Raw genomic sequence first — 20859 nt, 5'->3', positions numbered from 1 at the left:
TCCGACTTCTTTACGAGGTTTGAGGAAGCATTCATTGATCATAGTGGACAGGATATGGGTACTGAGGGTGGACAAAGGTTGTTTGTGGATAAATTTGTGTCGAACTTGTTGCCCGATCTAAGCAATAAATTGAAGAATTCAGAAAGTGCATGGGCCGTTTCTACCTCAGCTCAGATATTGGCTACGGCACAATATTACGAGAATAGAGAGAAAGAAGAAAATGACCGTGCTGATAAAAAGACGAAAGAGCTAAAAACTAAAGTGTTGTTACAACAAGCGTATCCGCCGCGTTCTAATCAGAATGCGCCTCAGCAGAATAGATCACAGTGGCAATCGAATCGATCGCAGCCGCGTAATGATTCCTCTTTCCAAAGATCCTCGTTAGGATACAATCAATGTGCTTATTGTAGACAAGAAGGACATATTAAATTCAATTGTCCTGCTTTAAACGAACGTAATAGTGGTAATTCATCCAAAGGAGGACGTGGTGGTTCACAGCACGCATCACGTGGTAGAGGTCGTGGTGCTCAGAATGATCGCTCTGACAATTCATCAAATTCTAATAACTGTTTCGATCAACGTGGATCATCGCAAGGACGATCTGCGCAGTACAATGTAGACGATTATTACGTCGATCAGGGAACTGACGACAGTAATTACTAGGACAGCCAAAGACAAGGAGAGGGAGTGGTATCAGTTCCGGTTGATCAGAGAGGGCCTTACGTCGCAGTTGCTACATCGGGCGTCGTTGAGCCTTTTCTGTTGGACACTGGTGCAGCGAAAAGTTCTATCATGCATTCGAAACTCCCTGGCGCACCTTTGTCTGGCTTAACAAATGTTTCCGTTGGATTCTCTGGCGCCCCCGTTAGCAATCCAGTTTCGCGCCCTTTGTCCCTTAAAATTGGGCCTCGTGAGCTCCAAGCTCCGTTGATTTTGACTACTGGTTGTGGCGAAAATCTTTTGGGTCTGGATTTGCTTAAACGTTTGTATGCAACTTTGTATTGTTCTCCTGCGGGTGTAAAGCTTACGTTAGGAGAGAGGGTAGTCTCTCCCATGTATTTGTCCCTCGATAAGCTTCCACCGGAATTGAGTTCTCTTCCTGCGTCTTTGTGGGCGACGGGTCCAAATGATGTGGGCCTACTTGATATCTCCCCTTATGTTGTTCAGTTGAAATCTAATGTGCGATTGCCACGTATTCCCCAATACCGTATCTCCCTTGATGGTGAACGAGCTTTGTTAGCGATCATCTATGATTTGATCGAGAAAGATGTTATTGAGGAGACTCGGGGAAACGTGTGCAATAGCCCCGTACTGCCCATTCTTAAACGTACTGATCCTACCAAACCGCCTGTTTATCGTTTTGTTATCGATTTACGGGAGGTAAATAAAATTGTGGTTCCTCAATTCCCTGTTGTGCCTGACATCACGGCGCTACTGACTCTGATTCCAGCTACTGCTTCATGGTTCTCGGTGATTGATTTGAAAAATGCGTTTTTCAGCATCCCGATTGCCGAAGAGAGCAGGGACCTTTTCGGTTTCTCTCTTGGTGGACGTAGCTTCCGGTTTAAACGCGCTCCTCAGGGCTACTGTGAAAGTCCATCGATTTACAGTCAAGCTTTGAAGGGTCAACTGGATGCATTTAGGTTGCCGGTTGGTGCGGCTTTAATCCAATACGTCGATGACTTATTGGTGGCTGCTGATACTCAGGACATTTGCAAAATTGCTACAGTGTCGTTGCTGCAACATCTCTGTGAGTTGAATCACAAGGTGTCACCTTCTAAACTCCAATATTGTTGTCAAGAAGTAACCTATCTAGGTCACTTATTGTCAAAGGAGGGAAGGAGACTGACCCCTGAGAGAATTGCAGCGATTGCGCGAATGGCTGTGCCACAAACCCAAAGAGATGTGCGTGCCTTTCTAGGTATCACGTCGTACTGCAGGCAATGGATTCCAAATTTTTCATTGCTAGCGAAACCATTAGTGGCTCTTACGTGCAAGGATGTTTCAACTCCTTTACCATGGACGGAAGAATGTCAGAAAAGTTTTTCTGAATTACGTGATTCATTGTGTTCGGCTCCTGTGTTAGGTACTCCTGATTACAGCAAGCCGTTCACGTTATATGTTCACGAGAGGGAAGGTTGTGCTTTGAGTGTCTTAACGCAACCTTTTGGTGGTAAGCAACGTCCATGTGCATATTTTTCCTCGACCTTAGACCCAGTAGCTAGAGCATTGCCGAGTTGTTTGAGAGCAACTGCGGCAGCTGCGGTCTCCATCCGACAATCAGCAGGATTGGTCATGGATAATATGCTTACGGTGATGGTTCCGCATGCAGTCGATACTCTTTTGAATCGAACGAAAACTCAGCACTTGACGAGTGCGAGGTTGTCTGGGTACGAATTGACGCTCTTGGCAAGCCATATTCAGATAAAACGTTGTAATGTCCTAAATCCGGCAACTTTGTTACCAATTAGTGCAGAGTCAGATGAAGTAGCGGAACATGACTGTTACTTGCGGACAGAAGAGGAAACAAAAGGTCGAGTGGACCTTAAAAACACCCCATTGGAAGACCCGGATGGCACTCTGTATGTGGATGGGTCATGTTTTAAGTTGCCGAATGGCGATGTGACTACTGCTTATGCTGTTGTAACATTGAATACTGTTGTTGAGACTGCAAGATTGAATCAGAATTCTGCCCAAGCTGCAGAGCTGATTGCTCTCACTAGAGCATGTGTGTTAGCAAAAGGGAAACGTGTGAATGTGTACACCGATAGCCAGTACGCTTTCGGTGTAGCGCATAGTTTTGGACGATTGTGGCGAGAGCGTGGTTTCTTGACGTCGCATGGCACGAAAATACAGCATGGCCAGCTTGTGAACGATCTTTTGGATGCATTGACTTTGCCTGCACAAGTTGCGATTGTTAAGTGTAGTGCGCATCGTAAAGTGACGGATGATGTTGGTCGTGGTAACGCGTTTGCAGATGAGATTGCTAAGGAGACTGCCCGGAACCTTAGCACTCGAATGTATGTGACGAGTTCGGTTAGGTGGCCTACAGAATCAAGTATGTGTGAAGATACCATAGAGAGCGTGAAAGCAATTCAGAATGAGGCCACTGAGACTGAAAAGACGAAGTGGAAAGAAAGTACGGGAAAGTTGGATGCGAATGGTTGTTGGATTGATTTGTCAGATCAGAAAAGATGGATGTTACCGGATGCGTATGTGCTGGCCGTTGTGACAATGGCACATGGGTTGGCACATATTAGCGCGAAAGGCATTTGTAAGTTGCTGGCTGATGTGTGGAAGAATGATGGCATTACAAAGTGTGCTGAACGTCTGGTGAAGAATTGTATGGTGTGTATAATGTACAATCCTGGCAAAGGAACCCCAACTCCCCCTGGCAGTTTTGCTCCTCCTTCGTATCCCTTTGAGGTGATCCAATTGGACTTCATCCATATGGAGCGATGCAATAACCTGAAATACGTTTTGGTTGTGGTTTGTGCATTCTCCCGATGGATCGAGGCCTATCCCCTCAAAGACAATACTGCTTTGTCTACTGCGAAAATCCTACTGAAGGAATACTTTCCTCGGTATGGAATGCCTAGAGCCGTGTGGTCAGATAACGGAAGTGAGTTTGTTGGAAGTGTGATGAAGAGTGTGTGTAAGGGCCTTGGAATTAATCAAAAATTCCATAGTGCCAATCATCCCCAGTCAGCTGGATTGGTTGAGGGGTACAATGGCACCCTTAAACTAAAACTAGCGAAGATTCAGGCTACGACTGGACTTTCGTGGCCTGATGCTTTGCCTCTAGCACTACTGTCAACTAGGGCGACTGTACACTCCCGAATAGGGCTTAGTCCCTATGAAATAGTGTTCGGCCGTCCTGCGAATGTGTGGGGGGTTCCTAGGCCAGGAATATTCTCTGATCTTGAGTATCCGATGTTGATTGACTACTTACATGACTTGACTGCTAAACTGAGGTTAATTCACCAACAGGTTTACGACGCCTTGCCGACGCAGACGGAGGGTCCAGGCCACCAGCTCCAGCCCGGGGACTGGGTGGTTACTCGCAACTTTTCACGCAAGAACAATCTGGACCCCCGATTTTCCGGACCTTACCAGGTACTCCTGGCCACGAGGACTGCCGTTCGTCTTGAGGGGCGGAAAAATTGGGTACATGCTACCCATTGTAAGCGAGTCCCTATTCCTTTGCCGGCAGACCCGTGGGTAAGGAAAGGCATTGCGTCAACAGAAACAGAAACATTGCCGGTGTTTGTACCTTTTAGCGACGCACAGCTTGTTGGAGAACACTCAGCGCAGCAGAAAGCCACTGTTGAACACTTGTCAGCAAAAGACTCAAGACCAGATCAACCAACTGATCAGCAGGACGCTGTCTCTTCAACGGATCCTTTGTTCGACGAGCAGACACGTCCCGGGAAACATCGATATTCTTTGCGATCTCACACTAAGGACAAATAAAATTTTTCCTGCTTTGCTGAAATTGATAACTGCATTATCCCCGATTTCCCATGATCAATTTTGAACATTCGTATCATTGAAATTTTTTGTACATATATTAAGCTTCTTCCTTGTATCTTTTTACTTTCACAGCTGAGAGACATTGTGCTTATATATATACATATTGTGTATTAAGGGCCGTAGGGCCGCGCGCGTACTTCCTTCTGGACAGTAGGTCTTGACGCTAGGTTAAAGGCCGTCGGTTCCTAGGAACTCCTAGGGATTGACTATTGCTGCACAGAACGAAGTGCGTCAAGAAACGTTGCGGACGGTCGTAGGGAATGGCATTTTCGAAGCTGAATGATTTGGAAGGAGCTCAGGTGTACAGATTCAAGCTGCAGCAACTCAGTCGTACCAAATGTTTTATATTTCAATTGTTTGTGTTGTTTCTGACTGCTTCTGCATTTTTGACGGGTGGGGTGTATTACACTATGTCTTACTTCTTACCTGCTACCCCTACTCCTACTCCTTACCCTAATCTTACCACTACTGCTTCTCCCCATTCCTTTCACATGTTACCGGAACACGAGCAGGCTAGACGTGTAGAATTCCGCAACAATTCCTTTATTCAGCTCCTCCATCAGCATCAGTTAGTGGTTAACACTACTAATTGTTGGGTGTGTGGGTTGATGCCACATACTGCGGGTAAGGGAATTCCATATCTGGTGTTACCGTATAGTTCCCAAGGGTCAGCTCGAGCATTTCAAACAATGTTTCGAAGCACACTGGGTTTCCACCCCATTCAAGAACAACGTTCCCCCAACTCTGGTCCTACCTCGTATCAGAGGCTGCTATCGATGGCAATAGAGGATATGGAAGATGAGATCCATGATCCTTTTCTTATCCCTAAAGAAGAGGTACAAGCCTATAGGGTCCTAAGTAGAGGGGAATATAGTATGTTCACTAGTGAAAAGCAGCTTAAAAGCTCGCCTCCAATATGGGTCGTACCCCACACAGGTAATCTTTGTCTTGTGGGTCGTGGTTCGCAAGCCTTACCTGGAGCAAGTGCTTGCACTGAAAGTTACATTCTGCCAATGTTCTCGTCCCCTGTGTTTCTGGCTGCCAAGGGTACATACTTTATCTGTTATGATCGTGCATACACATGGTTGCCCGCAGACTTCATGGGCTCATGTTTTATTGCAAATCTGTTGCCTCCGACGTTCACTGTAGATGCCGATTATCATAAGACTAGAGTTGTACGAGGCGTAATTAGCGAAGAGGACACTGCCGGTCAAGAGGCAGGAGACTTTTTCAAGGGTTTCCTCCCGTTTTGGGGACCTATGGTTAATAGTAGGAACCTGAGACAGCTGACTCGAGTGGTAGAATCGACAGCTAATATTACTGCCAGTGCCCTTGGTAATATCACCACAGAACTTCAGGCGGAGAGACTTATGACGTTACAAAACCGTATGGTTTTAGATGTCGTCTTAGCAGATCGCGGTGGGGTATGTAAGGTGATCCATTCGAGCTGCTGCATTTTCATTCCAGATAATGCTCCTACTGTCTATCAAGCCATCTCGAAGTTGCATAAGATCTCCGAATCCATACACGTGGATGTAGGGGATTGGACGCTACTTGGATGGTTTTGGGGCCTGATGTCGACTTGGGGTTGGAAGATTCTGATGATCATCGGGGTTGTGGTAGTGTTCCTGTTCACGTGTTGCCTTTGCGTGCAGTGTGGTCCTGCCTTATGTGGCCTCTGTGCTACAACGTGTATGAGACAACCATCTGTTACCAAGGGGACTCGATTGGACAGAGCTATGCTACAACGACATCTTGATGGTCTGATGAATATCGAATATGATTCCGACTAGTGCTTGCCTACATGAGGGCAAAAGGAGCGTCTGAGGTTCCGTGACAATTGTAAGTGGTGTTTTCGACTCGCACGAATATGGTCGAGTCTGGTATCTATGAACCGCAAATGACGAGTTTAGTAAGTGTGCGCAGTTTCGCTGTGCTAATTTAAACCGTTCGTTTGTTATGTGGGTTTTTCATCAGTACCCACGGGTTCCATCTTAGATACGGCATCCATTTTGTCTCTTGCCCTCAAGTAGTCAGCGAACGGACGCTGTCCGCTTCGCGACCCTGGGACTCCCAAGATATTTGCGGAAGACACATGTTCCTTGTAAGTGTCTTTATGACAAGGGGGTCGCTGCTGTAAGGCAGATGGCGCCGCTCGAGGCTCATCTTGCCGCACGGACTTATTGTCTCAGCCGTGCATCTCATTAGGCACGTCCCTTTGATGCCTGTATCTCGTGTTTCTCGATACCTCCCCTTTTACACCCTTTCCGATCTCCCCACTGTCTCCGTCTTCCTCTGCACCTGTCTTCGTTCCTATTTCGATCTACTTTACTGCTGATTGGAATTTGCTAATGGTGGGAAGATGGGTTTTTACAGTTGGGAACCGCCAAATGTTTCCGCACTTATGTTCCGGACCTTGTGTGTTTCAAAGTGACCAAAGCGACCCCTCTGGGAGCTAAATGTGGGAACCGAGTTGTAAACTTTTGTGTTCAATGTTATCCTATGGGTAAAAACTGTATAAAAGGAGCGATCCACAGAACCAATTTGAAGCAGTCTCCCCGAACTACACTCGATGTACTTCCTGTGACTTCTGTGTTCCCTGCAGCAAATAAACCTTGAATCTTTGACGCCGAAGGAAGTGTCCCGTGTCTCTGTGACTTGTACGCCGGAGCAGGTTACCCACGAAGGTTTCAGGTGTTGTGCCCTGGCACCGCTGGGTCCAAAAGAACCCAGTCCTTCAGAGATGCTAGTGGACTGGACACGTCTCCAGATTCTGGCCTGTTCTCACCTCCAGGACCTGCCACGAAGGAAGGCGTAGTCTTTGCTATGGAGGTGAGTAGGGTGGTGAGGTCCTCAACCTGCTGCCTCCTTGTATCCAGGTTAAGACTGAACACCTTCAAAAAGAGAATTTTCTTCTTCCACCTGCCTAGCATTTCGGTCGGTGAACACTGCATGCCTCTTAGACTGATACTCCTATACCTTGTGTGACAGTCACGCAAGAGCTGCCCATGGTCTTGGAAAAGGCCGAGCCTTACTGAACAAGGCCATTATTGATGGCATGGACACAGCAACGTTCTCCATCCAGTGTGATTTGGACACCACTGATTCGCTCAGCAGGGCTGTGGCCTTCATGCTGGCACTGCACCCCCACGCTTGAGTCCGATCAACTGGCTTCTTGAGGGATGTTCATTTGCCTCTGATGGACATGCCCTTTTATGGCTCTGGCCTGTTCAGTGAAAAGGCCGAATCAGCGTTTGAGCGCCTTAAAGAGAGGGGGGCTACTGCCAGATCTTTGAGTTCTTCCCTGGCGTTGCGCCAGCCACACTCCTATTCGCCCCTTCTGTGGCTACGGTAGGGGTTCACAGCTGCCCCTGCAGTATCCGCCAAACCCCCATAGTGGGCAGGTCTCCTAGCCTTTTCGTGGCCGTGGCCGCAGTTACCACGGAGGATGGAGGAATCAAAGCCAAAGTGTTGTCCACTACCCTGCCCCTCCTGATACAGCAGACTTTAAGTCCCTTTAGCATACCCTCCAAAGAGCACCATCTGCTGCAATGGCAAACGATCACATCAGACAAGTTTGAGCTTCGGATTGTCCAGCATAGTTACGGCCTTCTACTTCTAAATACTGTGTCTTTCTTTCTTCTAGTCCAATATCGGTTGATGGAGGACCACCTCTCCTTCGTCTGGTAGAATAGCAGGCTCTTCTGGCTAAAGTGGTGAGTGGATGCCAGCATCAAAACTCAGTCGTGGATGTTATTCCCGCTATTTACTGGTGCCGAAAAAGGACAGAGGCCACCGCCCTTTCCTGTCTGCCTCTCAATGCCTTCCTCTGAAAAGTGTGGTTCACAATTCTCACCAAGGCTCAGGTCTTGTATGCCCTAGATCCTTGATACAAGAGGCTAGTGTTGGACCTTCAGAATGCATATTTTTACATTCCCATCCTGGAGGCCCACAGGTGTTACTTGCGGTTCACGGTGGGCCAGGAGCATTTCCAGTTTCCTGTGCTCCCATTTGGCCTCACCAGTGCCACTCAAGTGTTAAGGAAAGTGATGGTGGTGGTTGCAGCACACCTGCGAAGGTCAGAGGTTCCAGTCCTTTCCTAACTCGATGATTGGCAGCTGAAGGCATGCTAGTCCCCAGGCTATTGTCACCCACCTCCATGCTATGACGAACATTCCGCATTCACTGGGGTTCACTGTTAACATGCCAAAGTCAATCCTGACTCCTTTTCAGATGCTCCCTTTCATCTGAGCTATTCTGGACACTGTGCAATTTCACACCTACCATCTGGAGCGCAGAGCCCAGGACTTATGGGCTATGATCCTGATGTTTCAACCTCTATCCTGGATTTCAGTGAGACCGATTATGAGTCTGCTGGGTCTCCTGCATCCTGCTGGTGAAGTACGCTCGGTGACACATGAAGTAACACTGCAGTGAGACCAGAGGTCTCAGTCTTCAGGGAATTTCACTGACCTGGTCCAGATTTCGAAGAAGTCTGCAAAAGATCTTAGTGGTGGCTAATGAACCTCAATTGGACCTGCAGCAGAGCCCTCTCTCATCCCTACCTGAAACTAACAGTGGTGACCTCATTGCTTCTGGTTTGGGGTGGCCACATGGGAGAGGTAGTAATTAGATGAATATCAGCCTTACATCCATCAAAGGAAGGCTAGTTCAGGTGTTCACAGATCACACTACCGTTATGTGGTATTGCAGCAACTGGGGAGGAGTGGGGTTGTGGACTTTATGCCAGGAGTCCCTGCGCCTCTAGACCTGGCTGGAGTGACAGGACACCATCCTGATCGTGAAGCACCTGGTGGGATCTCTTAATATCAGGGCTGATGAACTCAGTCGCTGATGCCTTGTGGATCACAAGTGGCATCTGCACCAGGAGGTGGCGGATGGTCTCTTCCGAGAATGGGGGGAACCCTGGCTCAGCCTATTAGCTACCACTGAGAACGTGCAATGTCAGCTCTTTGCTTCATTGGAGTTTTGAAAGAGGCTCTCAACTAGAGACGTGTTCCGTTTATGCTTAAACCCTGGATTCATGTAGCGTTCTGCTGCTAGTGCTCCTGCAAGGATGGTTTGGTATCCCAGACTCCTGAGCATGCTCAGCTGTCCTCCAATCAGGCTGCCTCTATGGGAGGACCTTCTGTCGTAACAGCAAGGAAGGGTCCTACACCCTAACCTACGTACACTACACCTCCATGCATGGAGACTGAGCAGCAACAGTTGAACGCCTTTGTTCTGCCTCCCAGATCTGTGATGTCATTCTGGCAGCCAGCGGTCCCTCAACAAGGACTGTATACTCCTGGCGTTGGGACAAATTTGTGGCTTGGTGCTCATCCGGTCATGTTAACCTGCTTTCTGCCCCCTTGTCGGAGGTGGAGAGACTCTACCATGTGCACCCAAAGAGAGCTCTCTCTTTCTATTTCGATTGCCCAAAGAACATTGAGTGGACAATTAGGTCTTCATTGGGTTCACTGGACGAAAAGGGGCAAGGCTGGACAGAAACAAACCATCTCTCCATGGGTTGTACTCTACATCAAGATCTGCTATACATTAGCTATAAAGCAGTCCCCTGATGGCTTGCTGGCCAACTCCACCAGGACCAAGGCCACTACTACTCAGTGGCGGCTGCTACCAGGCCCAGGTGATGGGGGGGGGGGGGGGGGGGGGGGCTGTGAGCAAATATTTTTAAAAAGACTTACCTGAAAACAGCCGGCTGCCCCCTCTCCTCCGTCACTTCTTCCTGTCTCCGGCAGCAGGAAGCTGCTGGAAACACCCAAGCTCCCCTGAGCCAATCACGACACTGCAATGTAGCATTATGTGATTTGTCTGAGCACCACGGATCGGCGCTCAGATGGGGAATGGGAGGCTGGGCATGTTCCTCACCCGGCTGTGCATTACTGCCTCTTTAGGAACATCCAAAGTGTGCATGAATGTTTGGCCGGCCGAAGAGGGCCAGCCAAGTAGTTGTGTGCACTTAGGGAATGCAAACTACTCTTTCTCCTGCTCTGGCCAACCCGGCCCAAGAGCCACTCACTGCAAAGGGAAAGTAAAATGATGATAATACAATATTTGTAATTCTATTTTTATTTTTGAGCAGTGGGACGATGCTCCTCCACCTTAGCGGAGGAGCCACCACTGCTACTACTTTATTAGCATGCAGAGTATCACTCTTAGACATCTGCCACGCTGCTATGCGGCCATTCCCTCCACACTTTCACAAAGCACTACTACTTAGACAGTCAGGTCCGTCGGGACAGGCACTTTGCCTGTTCACCACCGCAGGATTTCCTGATTTGTACCTCATGCCTTTTTCTTTTCCTCCTTTCCCTCCTTCATCTTTCTTGTTCTGGGTCATAGTCTGATAAGGGTATATAAGTGCTGGTCCCCAGAAAGCAGTACCGGTCAGCCACACCTACAACCACTGGCTCAAATGAAGCTCTTCCACCCACACCCCTCAATGGAGAACGCATTTGAACAAATACCAGCAGAGAATTTACTGTAGGAATACCCCCTGCAGGGAAATTAAAGTAGTAACTTAATTCATCTAGAACAACTGTTCTCTGGTCTCAAAAGTATCTGTTTCTTAATGGGAGCTCCTAAAATGAACTTTTGCTGCCACTCACTTGAACGTCCAGAGGTAGTGGATCTGTGCATACTTCGTGTAGTTCGTTCCTCCTCCGGTGAAGCTGTAGAAGTTGGGTTGGAAACGGTGTTTATCTGTTCCCTCTAAGGAGTAACGATTCCTGAATGCAGCACTCTGGACAAAAACCCCTTGTATCTGGATCTTACAAGATTGTGGTGATGGTTGCGCCTGAGCCTTGTCTCCCTCCTCCCTTCTAGCGAATAACTGGAATGTTACTGTAAATGTGACTGATGCAAAAGCCTGAACACTCTATCTTCTTGATTAAAACGTCTTATGCAAAGCATAAGAGAGACCTCTGCTTTTTCTCAAATAAATAACAGCAACTCCTGGTTTTCCATCGAACTTAAAATGAAGCAGCTAGCTTTAGACTTAATGACTAAATCAGGAAAAATTTGAAGTTAAAGCATTGAAAATAAGGCAGCGACGTTTCTACAGTTAATGCACGATCAGTTATGAAGCTTGAAACTCATACTTTCCTAGGATGAGTAGTTCAATTAATACTCAGCTCATTATTGTAATAACATTCTGGAAGAGTTGACCAGATTATCAAGGGGTTTCGTGTAATTTGTGTCAACCCAAATGTTACAAAAAGCAGAAGGGAGGCAGGCAGTGACTTGATAAACATGGTTTGCATCTGCCTTTGATTGCACAGCCATTGTCTGAAAGAGATGAATGTTTAACAGTTAAGCTCGTCTGAAGGGTTCTAAAAAATCTGAATGAAGTATCTTGTATTTGTTTATAATCTGATGATTTCAATACATTAAATGTAATAACATATTCAGCTGCCAAAACACTGTGGAATTCGTGTTCTTAACTGGTTTTAAAATAACCACTAAAGGACACTCGTAAAGAAATGCCTCTCCCTTAGTGTCTAGAACAGGGGTCTCCAACCTTTTCTGTAATAAGAGCTACTTTTGTTAAATGAAAAATCATCTAGAGCTACTAATAGTAGTGATCTGATTGTGACCACCCATCCAAGGTTATCAACCGTGATCACTTGAGTGCATTAGACGGGGTTGCCAGCAGTGTAATAAACCTCTCCAACTCAAATAATAGCTTTAAATTCATTTTGGAAATATAAACATTTTCTCCAAACATCAGCATGTGAAATACACATCTTTTCGTCTAAAATACATGCTTTGTAAATGTGGTATTCAAATAACCCAACCAAGCAAAAGCCTCTATATTAGTAGGCTGGGCTGCACAAAGGAGAGCTGCTCACAGGTAGCTGGAGGACTACTGGTAGCTCACGAGCTACTCGTTGAAAGCTCCTGGTCAAGAATAACCACAAAAGTACAGGAAAGAGTCTTTACCGTAAGCATTCAGGCACTGTCATCAACTCTGAAGAGTAGTTTGTCATATGCAGGCATTGAATGGCAGCAATCTTTTTAGTTTGGAAAAGGGAAGCTTCTAGTTAATCCCATTCATTTTAAATGAAAGCAGAAATATCAAAACCTTCGGAAATCGATTCAATAGAATTTAAAATAATAAACATTTCCTGTTTTCTTTTATGTATAAAGATTACAGTTTCGTTAAATATCAGTCGCAGAAAATGAATACATGCTTATTAGTGAAGAGTATTCCAGATACATTGTTTGAGTTTTGTCAAAGATTAGACAGACTACTTGTACGTCTGCGTGAAGTCTGACCCATATTTATTCAGCAAAACATGCAAAATATGATATTGTAATGCAGAGTGCCAGCATTTCCTTTCCATTAGCTGTGAGAATCTAATGCGAAACCCCTCCAACGTTATGACTTATTCTTGGTTTTCGACTTGCATATTTCAAGTGAGAGTACACATAACAGAAACTAAAGGAAGTGCACGTGTCTCATGAAAAGAATGAAAAAGACCTTGAAAAGATGCAAGAAATGTGAACTTCCAGACGCTGGGCTAGTCATTTGTGAATGTTCACCATGAGAGTGAGCCTAAAGATGTCCGAGGTGAGAAAGCAGGTCAAGCTGTACACAGTATAGGCAAATTAAACAATAGAAAACGCATCAAGACCTCATCAGCTTTAATTGTGACTTCAAAGCAGTTTCGTGCAGTTCCCCAGTGCCCTTGCATTTAAAAAATCAGCCTGCAAATAGAAAAAAACGAAAATGCATTCTAAAACAAAACAAAAAACCATCGTAATAAAATCCTTATCATCCCATATCCACATCAACTCTCATACCCAATTCACAATACAGATGCATTAACGAGATGGGAACCCCCTTCCTCTTCTTCCTTATCCTTCATGTCGTGCTCCCCTCACCATATCCAGAAAAAGCACTTACAAACAGTGAAAACGAGAAATGGCAAGTGCTTCAATGAGTTTCAAGGTTGTGGTTGTGCGGACGGCTGAGTTGAGAAATCTGAGCATGAGTCAACCAACAGGAGGATGGTTACATGAGTGAGTGTATGGATAATTGAGTGAGTGGATGGATGAATGAATGGGGAGTACACTACTGGAGGAGTGCTCTAATAAATGCAGACAGATTACTCCTATGACAAACTGAGGCCTCAGGCGACAGTAGCGATAATGTTACAGAATGGCAGTACTTCACAATATTATGCCCCTTAAACCATGACACTGGGTACTTTGTGCTAAGAATGTGCACTTTATGTACAGAATTATCACCATTATTTCACTGAAAGCATTACACCAGGGGTAGTCATAATTGTGGCAAGACTGCTCACAATGTCAAGAATTGTCACTATTATGCACTACTGATATTGAATGCTTGTTCAGATCTGCACTTGGGACAGATTTTCATCATCATTTAGTCGTCCTGGTTGTAGGAGGGCATTTACTCCACCAGCATTATACCTGAGTGTATGCTTTGATTTTCACATTCACTCTTGTGAGGTCAAGATGCAAAGAAGTGGGTGGATACAGGTAGAACTGGAGAGCAGAATGTACCCTCTCGACCAGTGATTCCATCTGCATGTGTTAGGCACCACGTCGTGCTGTTCGAACAAGACTTTATATTGGTCCCTGGCCTTGCTTGGCTTGCACATGCCTGTGCCCATAATAATTGCTGCTGTGTTTGATACCTAGATAACTGTATAGTTCCCTAGCCCATGCTTTTCGTATTTCCAAACTTTCCTTTAAAACATAAAACAAATAATAGAGATAATGTAATATCTTCTAATGAAGTTCGTCTTGCAGACGAGTTTGTCACATTTAGTTTGATACTTAATGTAATAGTTGTCCTATCGTCTTATCTGCCAGGGACCTGTAATTACTTTGAAGAAGGTAATGACAAACAAATGGGGCACGAGTCACAAAGACTTCTATGAGTAGATGGGATTTAGTCGTGTTGAAAGCGTGGTTTACCCTTGACATCAGTAGTAAGCTATGTGTCCTACAAGAATAAGTCACAGCCGAAAGGAGCATGGGGTAGAAATTAAGCTTCGTGAAAAAGAGCATTTCTGCATACTTGTTACAGTATGTATCATTAAGTGAATTGTTACTGTCGTTAGGATGTTTATAACAGTTTAACCCAAAAGCGTACTTTTTCAGAGTAAGAATTGTTACCAGTTTGTTTTTAAAATACAGAAATATTACTCTTGTACTAAAAGTGACCAACGTGTTTTTGTGCTTTCAGCCTTCACAGTTCGAACAAGTCATTTTGCTGTCCTTACAGTCCCTGAAAGGTGTGCTGGACTGCAAGCCTGGAGAAGCCAATGTAAGTTTCTACTGCTTTATTGTCATTATTGCAGAGGCATTGGGAGACCAGCCCAATAGACAGGGAGCCTCCAAGTACAATCCGCATGCTATTGTGCTCTTTTGCATTTTAGTGTAGCTTTTCAAAGTTTTCAATGTGTTTGTCTCCTTGGTGCCTCTCGCTTGCACCTCTGAGAGACTAGCTGTCCTAATTATCCATTCCTAGTTGCCTTATTAAGAAACTCATGGGTCTATGGGTAGATACAAATTATTTTTTAATTAGAGTGCATAAACGTATTTCTTTTTAAATGTACAAAAGCAGTGTAGTTTAGTAATTCTTCTTTGATAGAACATTTACGGCCACTTTCCCTTTGTATGTGTTATACGAACTGAACTACCTATCTTGGTGACCTCATGTTAGCAATACTTTTTAATACTTTTGAAAGTTTTTTTTAAGAGCGTTCTTTGAGTCAACCCATTTCAGCCATTGGTTTTCCCGGGTTTTTAATGGTTTGCCAATGCTTGGATGAATTGTTCATCAAGGCCATGGCATTTCATGAATGTATACATTATCCCATTTGTGTTTCTATTGGTAATGGTGCTCAAGTAGTCCATTTTTTAAACTGAAGAGGCAACATGATACGTTTTTCATTCAGAGTTAGTTGTATTCTTTGATGTATTTACTTTAGGCACATTTTGATTGCAGGTGTTTGTTTTTTGTGTTTGTTTTTGCTTAGGAAGTTTGCCTTGCTTATCTTTACGGCAGGCTTCAGCTGTTCACTAATCACTACTGCACGCCCTTTTGTTTTACTTTGCTGTCTTGATACCGTTGTTGGATAAACAGTTTATTTGCCCCCAAGATATTGCATTTTTAGCTGTTTATGCAGTTTACATTCACCACTTAAACTGCAAACGTCCTCTTTTGAAGTGTGTTTTATAACATGTACTTTAAGGGGCATAGCTTTGTTTCAGATATGTGGTGTATTCAACAAAGGGACTCTTCTCCCGAGTTTCATGTCGTTCTAAACCAAAATATGACCTCCTTTTGCGAATTTCTTTCTGGAAATGCATAAAGTTACCCAACTGTTACAGAAAACTTCCCCTAACAAAATGGCAAACCTATTAGCATTGCAATTGCATGGTTATGAGAAGAGTGCCCAATTGGCTTTACCTATGTCTGTTTCCAAGCGCTGCGCCCAAAACATTTCAGTGAGCTGTGTTTAGAGTTCCAAAGATGGCAGACATCCCACCTGACTAAACCTTGCTAGTTTCATCAATGCGATGGGGTAACTCAGCCTGATCTGATGCTCAAGTGCCTAGTGCCAGTGGGGTTATCTCTATGAAAGACCATAATGGTATGTTGTGTTTCTAACATGTTTGTAGTCATGCAACACACGCATGTTAGTTAGACTATGTGTGCACTGACAGTGTACTATCATTTTAGGCAAGCATTATCAGTGCCCATATTTAGTGGCAGATATCACTACCTCAGACAGCAGCATTGGCAAATTTTCCATTAGATGTATCCATGCTCAAGTGACTGATTCTACCACTTTCTTAGACAGAAAACTCAACACATGTTGGACTGTCTTCCACTGTCTTGGCAGAAATGGGATATGTTTTTAATGGAATGTGGAAAATCTACTGTCAAAACTTTATATCTGGCTTTATGCCTTCACTGGCAATTGTGTCCCACTTATTTTCATGTTAAATTGTAATTACTTGTGTCATTTAATTTAATTTATACTATGATTCTGAACTCTCATAGAGAACTTATTTTCTAGGTTTTCCAACACCAGAACATACAGGATGAGGTGTGCCGGCTGAGCATCAACTGCATTCAGGTAACAAACAAGACTATAACCCTGTTTATTGACTTCATGTAAAATAAGTAAAATAGTATTCTGGTGATAGTCATTTCCACTGGATAGCTCACTGCGTGAAATTCACTGACCACAGTGCATGTGTGGGAGATGGGCAGCTGGTACTGTGGGGCAGAGGACAGCTAGTACAACTAAGAATACCAGTCTGAATGTGGCGAGCCTATGGAAATCCCTGTTCACTAGCAAATAGTATGGAATTTTCTAAGATGTAAGGCAGCTATGAAATAGAACATGCTCCTGAATGTTATGTAAAGATTGGGCAAAACAATGGGCAGATATATTTTTGCTTTTCCTGCATAATTCTGAAAGTATATGTCTATACCTATGTACATATAGGTGCAATCACTCAGTCCTTATCATGCAATGATCTGTGAAGTGCCATTCACGCTTTGCTTCTTTTTATCACAGCATATGGTAATGGGTCAGCCCATTTCACTCACTTACTCGCCTCACTGTGAGTGACTGCATTTTACCTGTTCTTTAAAGTAGCTCCATTTGGTGCTATGCACTGGTGACCCAATGCATCCTTTTATAAAAGACACATTATAATTTTTTTTGTAAACTTGTATTTAATTTAGTGAATACAGTCCAGCTCCCCAGACACTGTAACTGGTCTCTTAGTCCTGCTTACAGTACTCTGCATCCTTGACATACAAGTGCAAGCTGCGCTCATCTTTCAGTTGGCTTTAAAACCATTTAAAGATGCCAATATTTCTGTGCCTCATAACTGAGTGCACCAGACTGTGCAAGGTGGATTTAGTGTGCTTATCTGTTGAATCTCAGCTCGTCTTCCTCTCGTACATAGTGTTGACCTGCTCTTGCAGCAGAGTCAGTTGTTCATTTATCTGAAACTCCAAATGCTGCCACTGCACACATTTCAGAATGAGTGGTGCAAATTACTATCCTTCTGTTTACATGTTCCACAGTTGGATGTGAATTTGATGTTACTGTTCTTCATGGCATCTCCAATCAAGCCAATACACAGTTGCCTTTTTCAACTATGGCAGGCCCATTCGGGTGGAGTGGCAAGCAGTGGCAAATATGCCCTCAGTTCTGTGAGGACTGGGATGGTTTACCTCTGATATCCTGGGGTTCTTCCTACAATGACGCTGCAAACAGGACCAAATACAACCCCTTCAGCACATGACACTCCGTGGTAGTGATGGTGAACAGTCACCGGCTTCTTAGGAAGGTAGTGTTGGGATGCCGAAACCCAGCACCCAACCAACCCAGCAGCACAATAACTGAGTGTCCAACCCAGTACCTTATTTGGAAAAAGGAAAGTACCTTAATCTTCACACTTAAAAAGTAACACTTTACATCACATAAAACAGTTGCAAACTCATACTCGTGCTTGGGATTCTGCACTTTGTTTTCTGCATCACCTCGCCACTTTCTCAGGTGACACTGTGCTTGGTAGGTCTAGGTAGGTCTCTCAACAGGTTTGAGTATCTCTCGGCAGGTGTCAAGACTGAGGTACAGATTACTACTTGTGGGGGAAATGTGCCAGCTGGAGGCTTAATCCACAGTCCAAAAGAAGGTGGCAATAGGATTGCCTGTGAGGTTCAGTTGATAGGTTGCTGAGGTTAAAGATCTAAGCGGCACAAGAGCAGAAGCAGAGTCTCAATTACCACAGCACGTCATCCCTCAGGCATGGGTTTAAATGGTAGCGACACAGTCGTGGGCACAACTTCTGGATAGTTATGCACTCAGGAGCTGATTTACAGAGACTCTGCTGCCCACAAGCCTCTGGGCGCACACTGATTGCTTTCCATATCCTTTTTTCAGCTGTGGTGGACCCACACTACACTGGAGGGGTCAAATTGCTTTGGTGCTTCAGTTTAGTCACACTGCTTCAGGATTGGCAGGCTCCTTCTCTAAGCAGCAGGTTTTTTCTCCCAAAATTTGCACGTTTATTTTATCATGCTTAGTTACTAAAAACCATTGCATAAGATACACAAGTAAAACGTATTGTTTAAATTGCAATAAAAGGAGCGTGACTAAGATGGTGCCTGAAAGGACGCATCTTCCCGAAGCTCCACTGCTCACTTTGATCAAATAGTAGATGGGGCATACACCGGGTCTATACAAGCTCCGCTGTCGCAGGGAGAAGTACACAGCAGACGTGGAGCAGGTCCCCTAGGCACTTTGAAGCTGCCGCGGCGGCTATAGGAACGAGCACCGGACAGTGGTGACCGCCATTCATATTCCCAAAATGGCAGCTGCCACTGAGTGTGGCCTGTAGCGGCTCCAGGAGTTCCCCATAGCACTGATCCCCCCACCCTGCCGCAGCGACCGTAGACAACAGAATAAGGCTGGTAAGCCCTGCAACAAGTCAGGAGGACTGCACAGATGGTGTGTGGCGGGATGTGTGGGTGCCACAGGAAGCTTGGAGATTGGCCTAGCTCGGACAGGTCACATTGAAGTCTGCGGTAGATGCAACTGACGCTCCACCTGGATATCCCATGCCTAGTGCAGCTAGGAGCTGGCAAGACTACTTGTCAGCAGGACTGGCAAGCATGCTACACTCCTGGGGGGACTGTAGCCTGGGAGTATGAGGCGCTACCAGGCAAGGCCCCTTCATGGAGCACCTACATAGGGGTTGCCAGGCCTGAGCCCTAAACCTTAAGTGCTCCCAAAGACCATCCGCAGGCCAAGAGAAATTGAAGGAAGTTAGGCCCAGCATAAGCAGCAACGTTGCGCCCGAAAGGCTCCTGCTGCGCTCTTCCGGCGACATATGATGGTGGCCCCAGCTCCATTCTCCACTGCTTGACATAAAGAGAAGTCCGCCACCTTGAGGACCCGAGGGACAGTCAAGCCCCCACAAGTGCCATAGTCTGCACAGTAGGGAGAATTTCACTCTGGTGGCCCAGAGCTGAGTTGGACACCATTGGTTACGTAAAGCAAATCGACACTAATATAAAGCTTGAGACGGCAACACAGCCTGCCTAGACAACCAACGCGACAGGGCCCTTGGCGTCTAGTACTGTAACGTTCATATGACGTAGGCATGACGACGCACTGCAATAAGAAGGACACTACCTGAAAAGAGATGCTTGGCAAACCCCCTACAAAGAAATCTGAACAGCCTTAGGATGTCTCCCCTACAGCAACTTCACACGCAGCCCTGAACATCACAGAACTGTTGAAGAAGGGGGCGCCGGTCACACACGCCTTTCTGGAGACATTGTTTGGTACCCAGAGAGAAGACATATCAGCCCTTAAACGGGACATGGCAGCAAACGTCAAAGATATGAAGAGAGAGCTGGGAGACCTTTGCCAAAGGATAGTTAATCTGGAACAAACCAATAATTCTCGCGGAGAGGAACTTGATGAACATTGCAGTAAGCTATTCGAGCTCAGAGACAAAAATGAAGAGCTGCATTAGCAGTTGGAGGACCTTGAAAATAGCTCATGACGCTCCAACATCAGAATTAAAGGAGCCCCGCTGCAAGCAGACACTGGGAAACTGGAGATTATGTCATCCGTTTGTTCCGACAAGGGTCTCCAGAATTAGCAGGCAAGGACATTGTGTTGGACCGTACCAATAGAGTGGGACTACCCGCTAAATCACCAAGCATGCCCCACGATATCCTAACCTGCCTACACTCCTACCGCCATAGAGAAATTATCATGGCAGCCGTACAAGACCAAAATGCCATTCTTTTTGATGGGTCGAAGGTGTGGCTGTACCACGATCTGTAGCTCACAACGTTGCATCGTCGACTGGCTTTCCTCCCTGCCACACATTCCATTCAATATAAACGGGGGAATCCTTTGCATTTTATCTTTGTCTGGAATAAAAAGACTCACGTGGTCTGCACTCTGGAAGAAGCACATTTCTGCTGGAATTTGAGACCCTCCAAGATGATGAGACCTGGCAGCCCAGACCACATAGCCCCCGCACTCCTCTGCTAAATCACGGCGACCCTCCTGAGCAATGAAAAGACACTTTGCCCTGCCAACTGCATTAAAAAAGCCGCACAGTAAAAACAGCCTTGATAATAACTGTAGCCTCAAGACAGCACTTCCGACCAATAACAAGACACAGCCTCATCTAAGCACCGCTCAATGGTCTCTCCCACCAAATATGGCCTTCTCCAACTCAGTTATTGTAACCCCAATTGCACTATTGATT

At 45.5% G+C, this 20859-nt stretch overlaps 1 protein-coding gene across 4 annotated transcripts in view; it reads left to right on the top strand.

Annotated features, from left to right (window-relative positions):
• The window catches only part of EXOC2 (exocyst complex component 2), a 1143674-nt gene that overhangs the window by 800976 nt on the left and 321839 nt on the right, over positions 1-20859 (top strand). For all 4 annotated transcript variants that reach the window (XM_086965054.1, XM_086965056.1, XM_086965057.1 and 1 more), the window contains 2 exons: positions 14780-14860; positions 16623-16682. In XM_086965054.1, the coding sequence (XP_086821180.1) occupies positions 14780-14860; positions 16623-16682 (141 nt within the window). The remainder of the gene's footprint in view (positions 1-14779; positions 14861-16622; positions 16683-20859) is intronic.

Source organism: Lissotriton vulgaris, chromosome 4_1, assembly GCF_964263255.1.
Source record: "Lissotriton vulgaris chromosome 4_1, aLisVul1.2, whole genome shotgun sequence".
Lineage (NCBI taxonomy): Eukaryota > Metazoa > Chordata > Amphibia > Caudata > Salamandridae > Lissotriton > Lissotriton vulgaris.
This window is presented reverse-complemented; position numbering and strand designations above follow the sequence as displayed.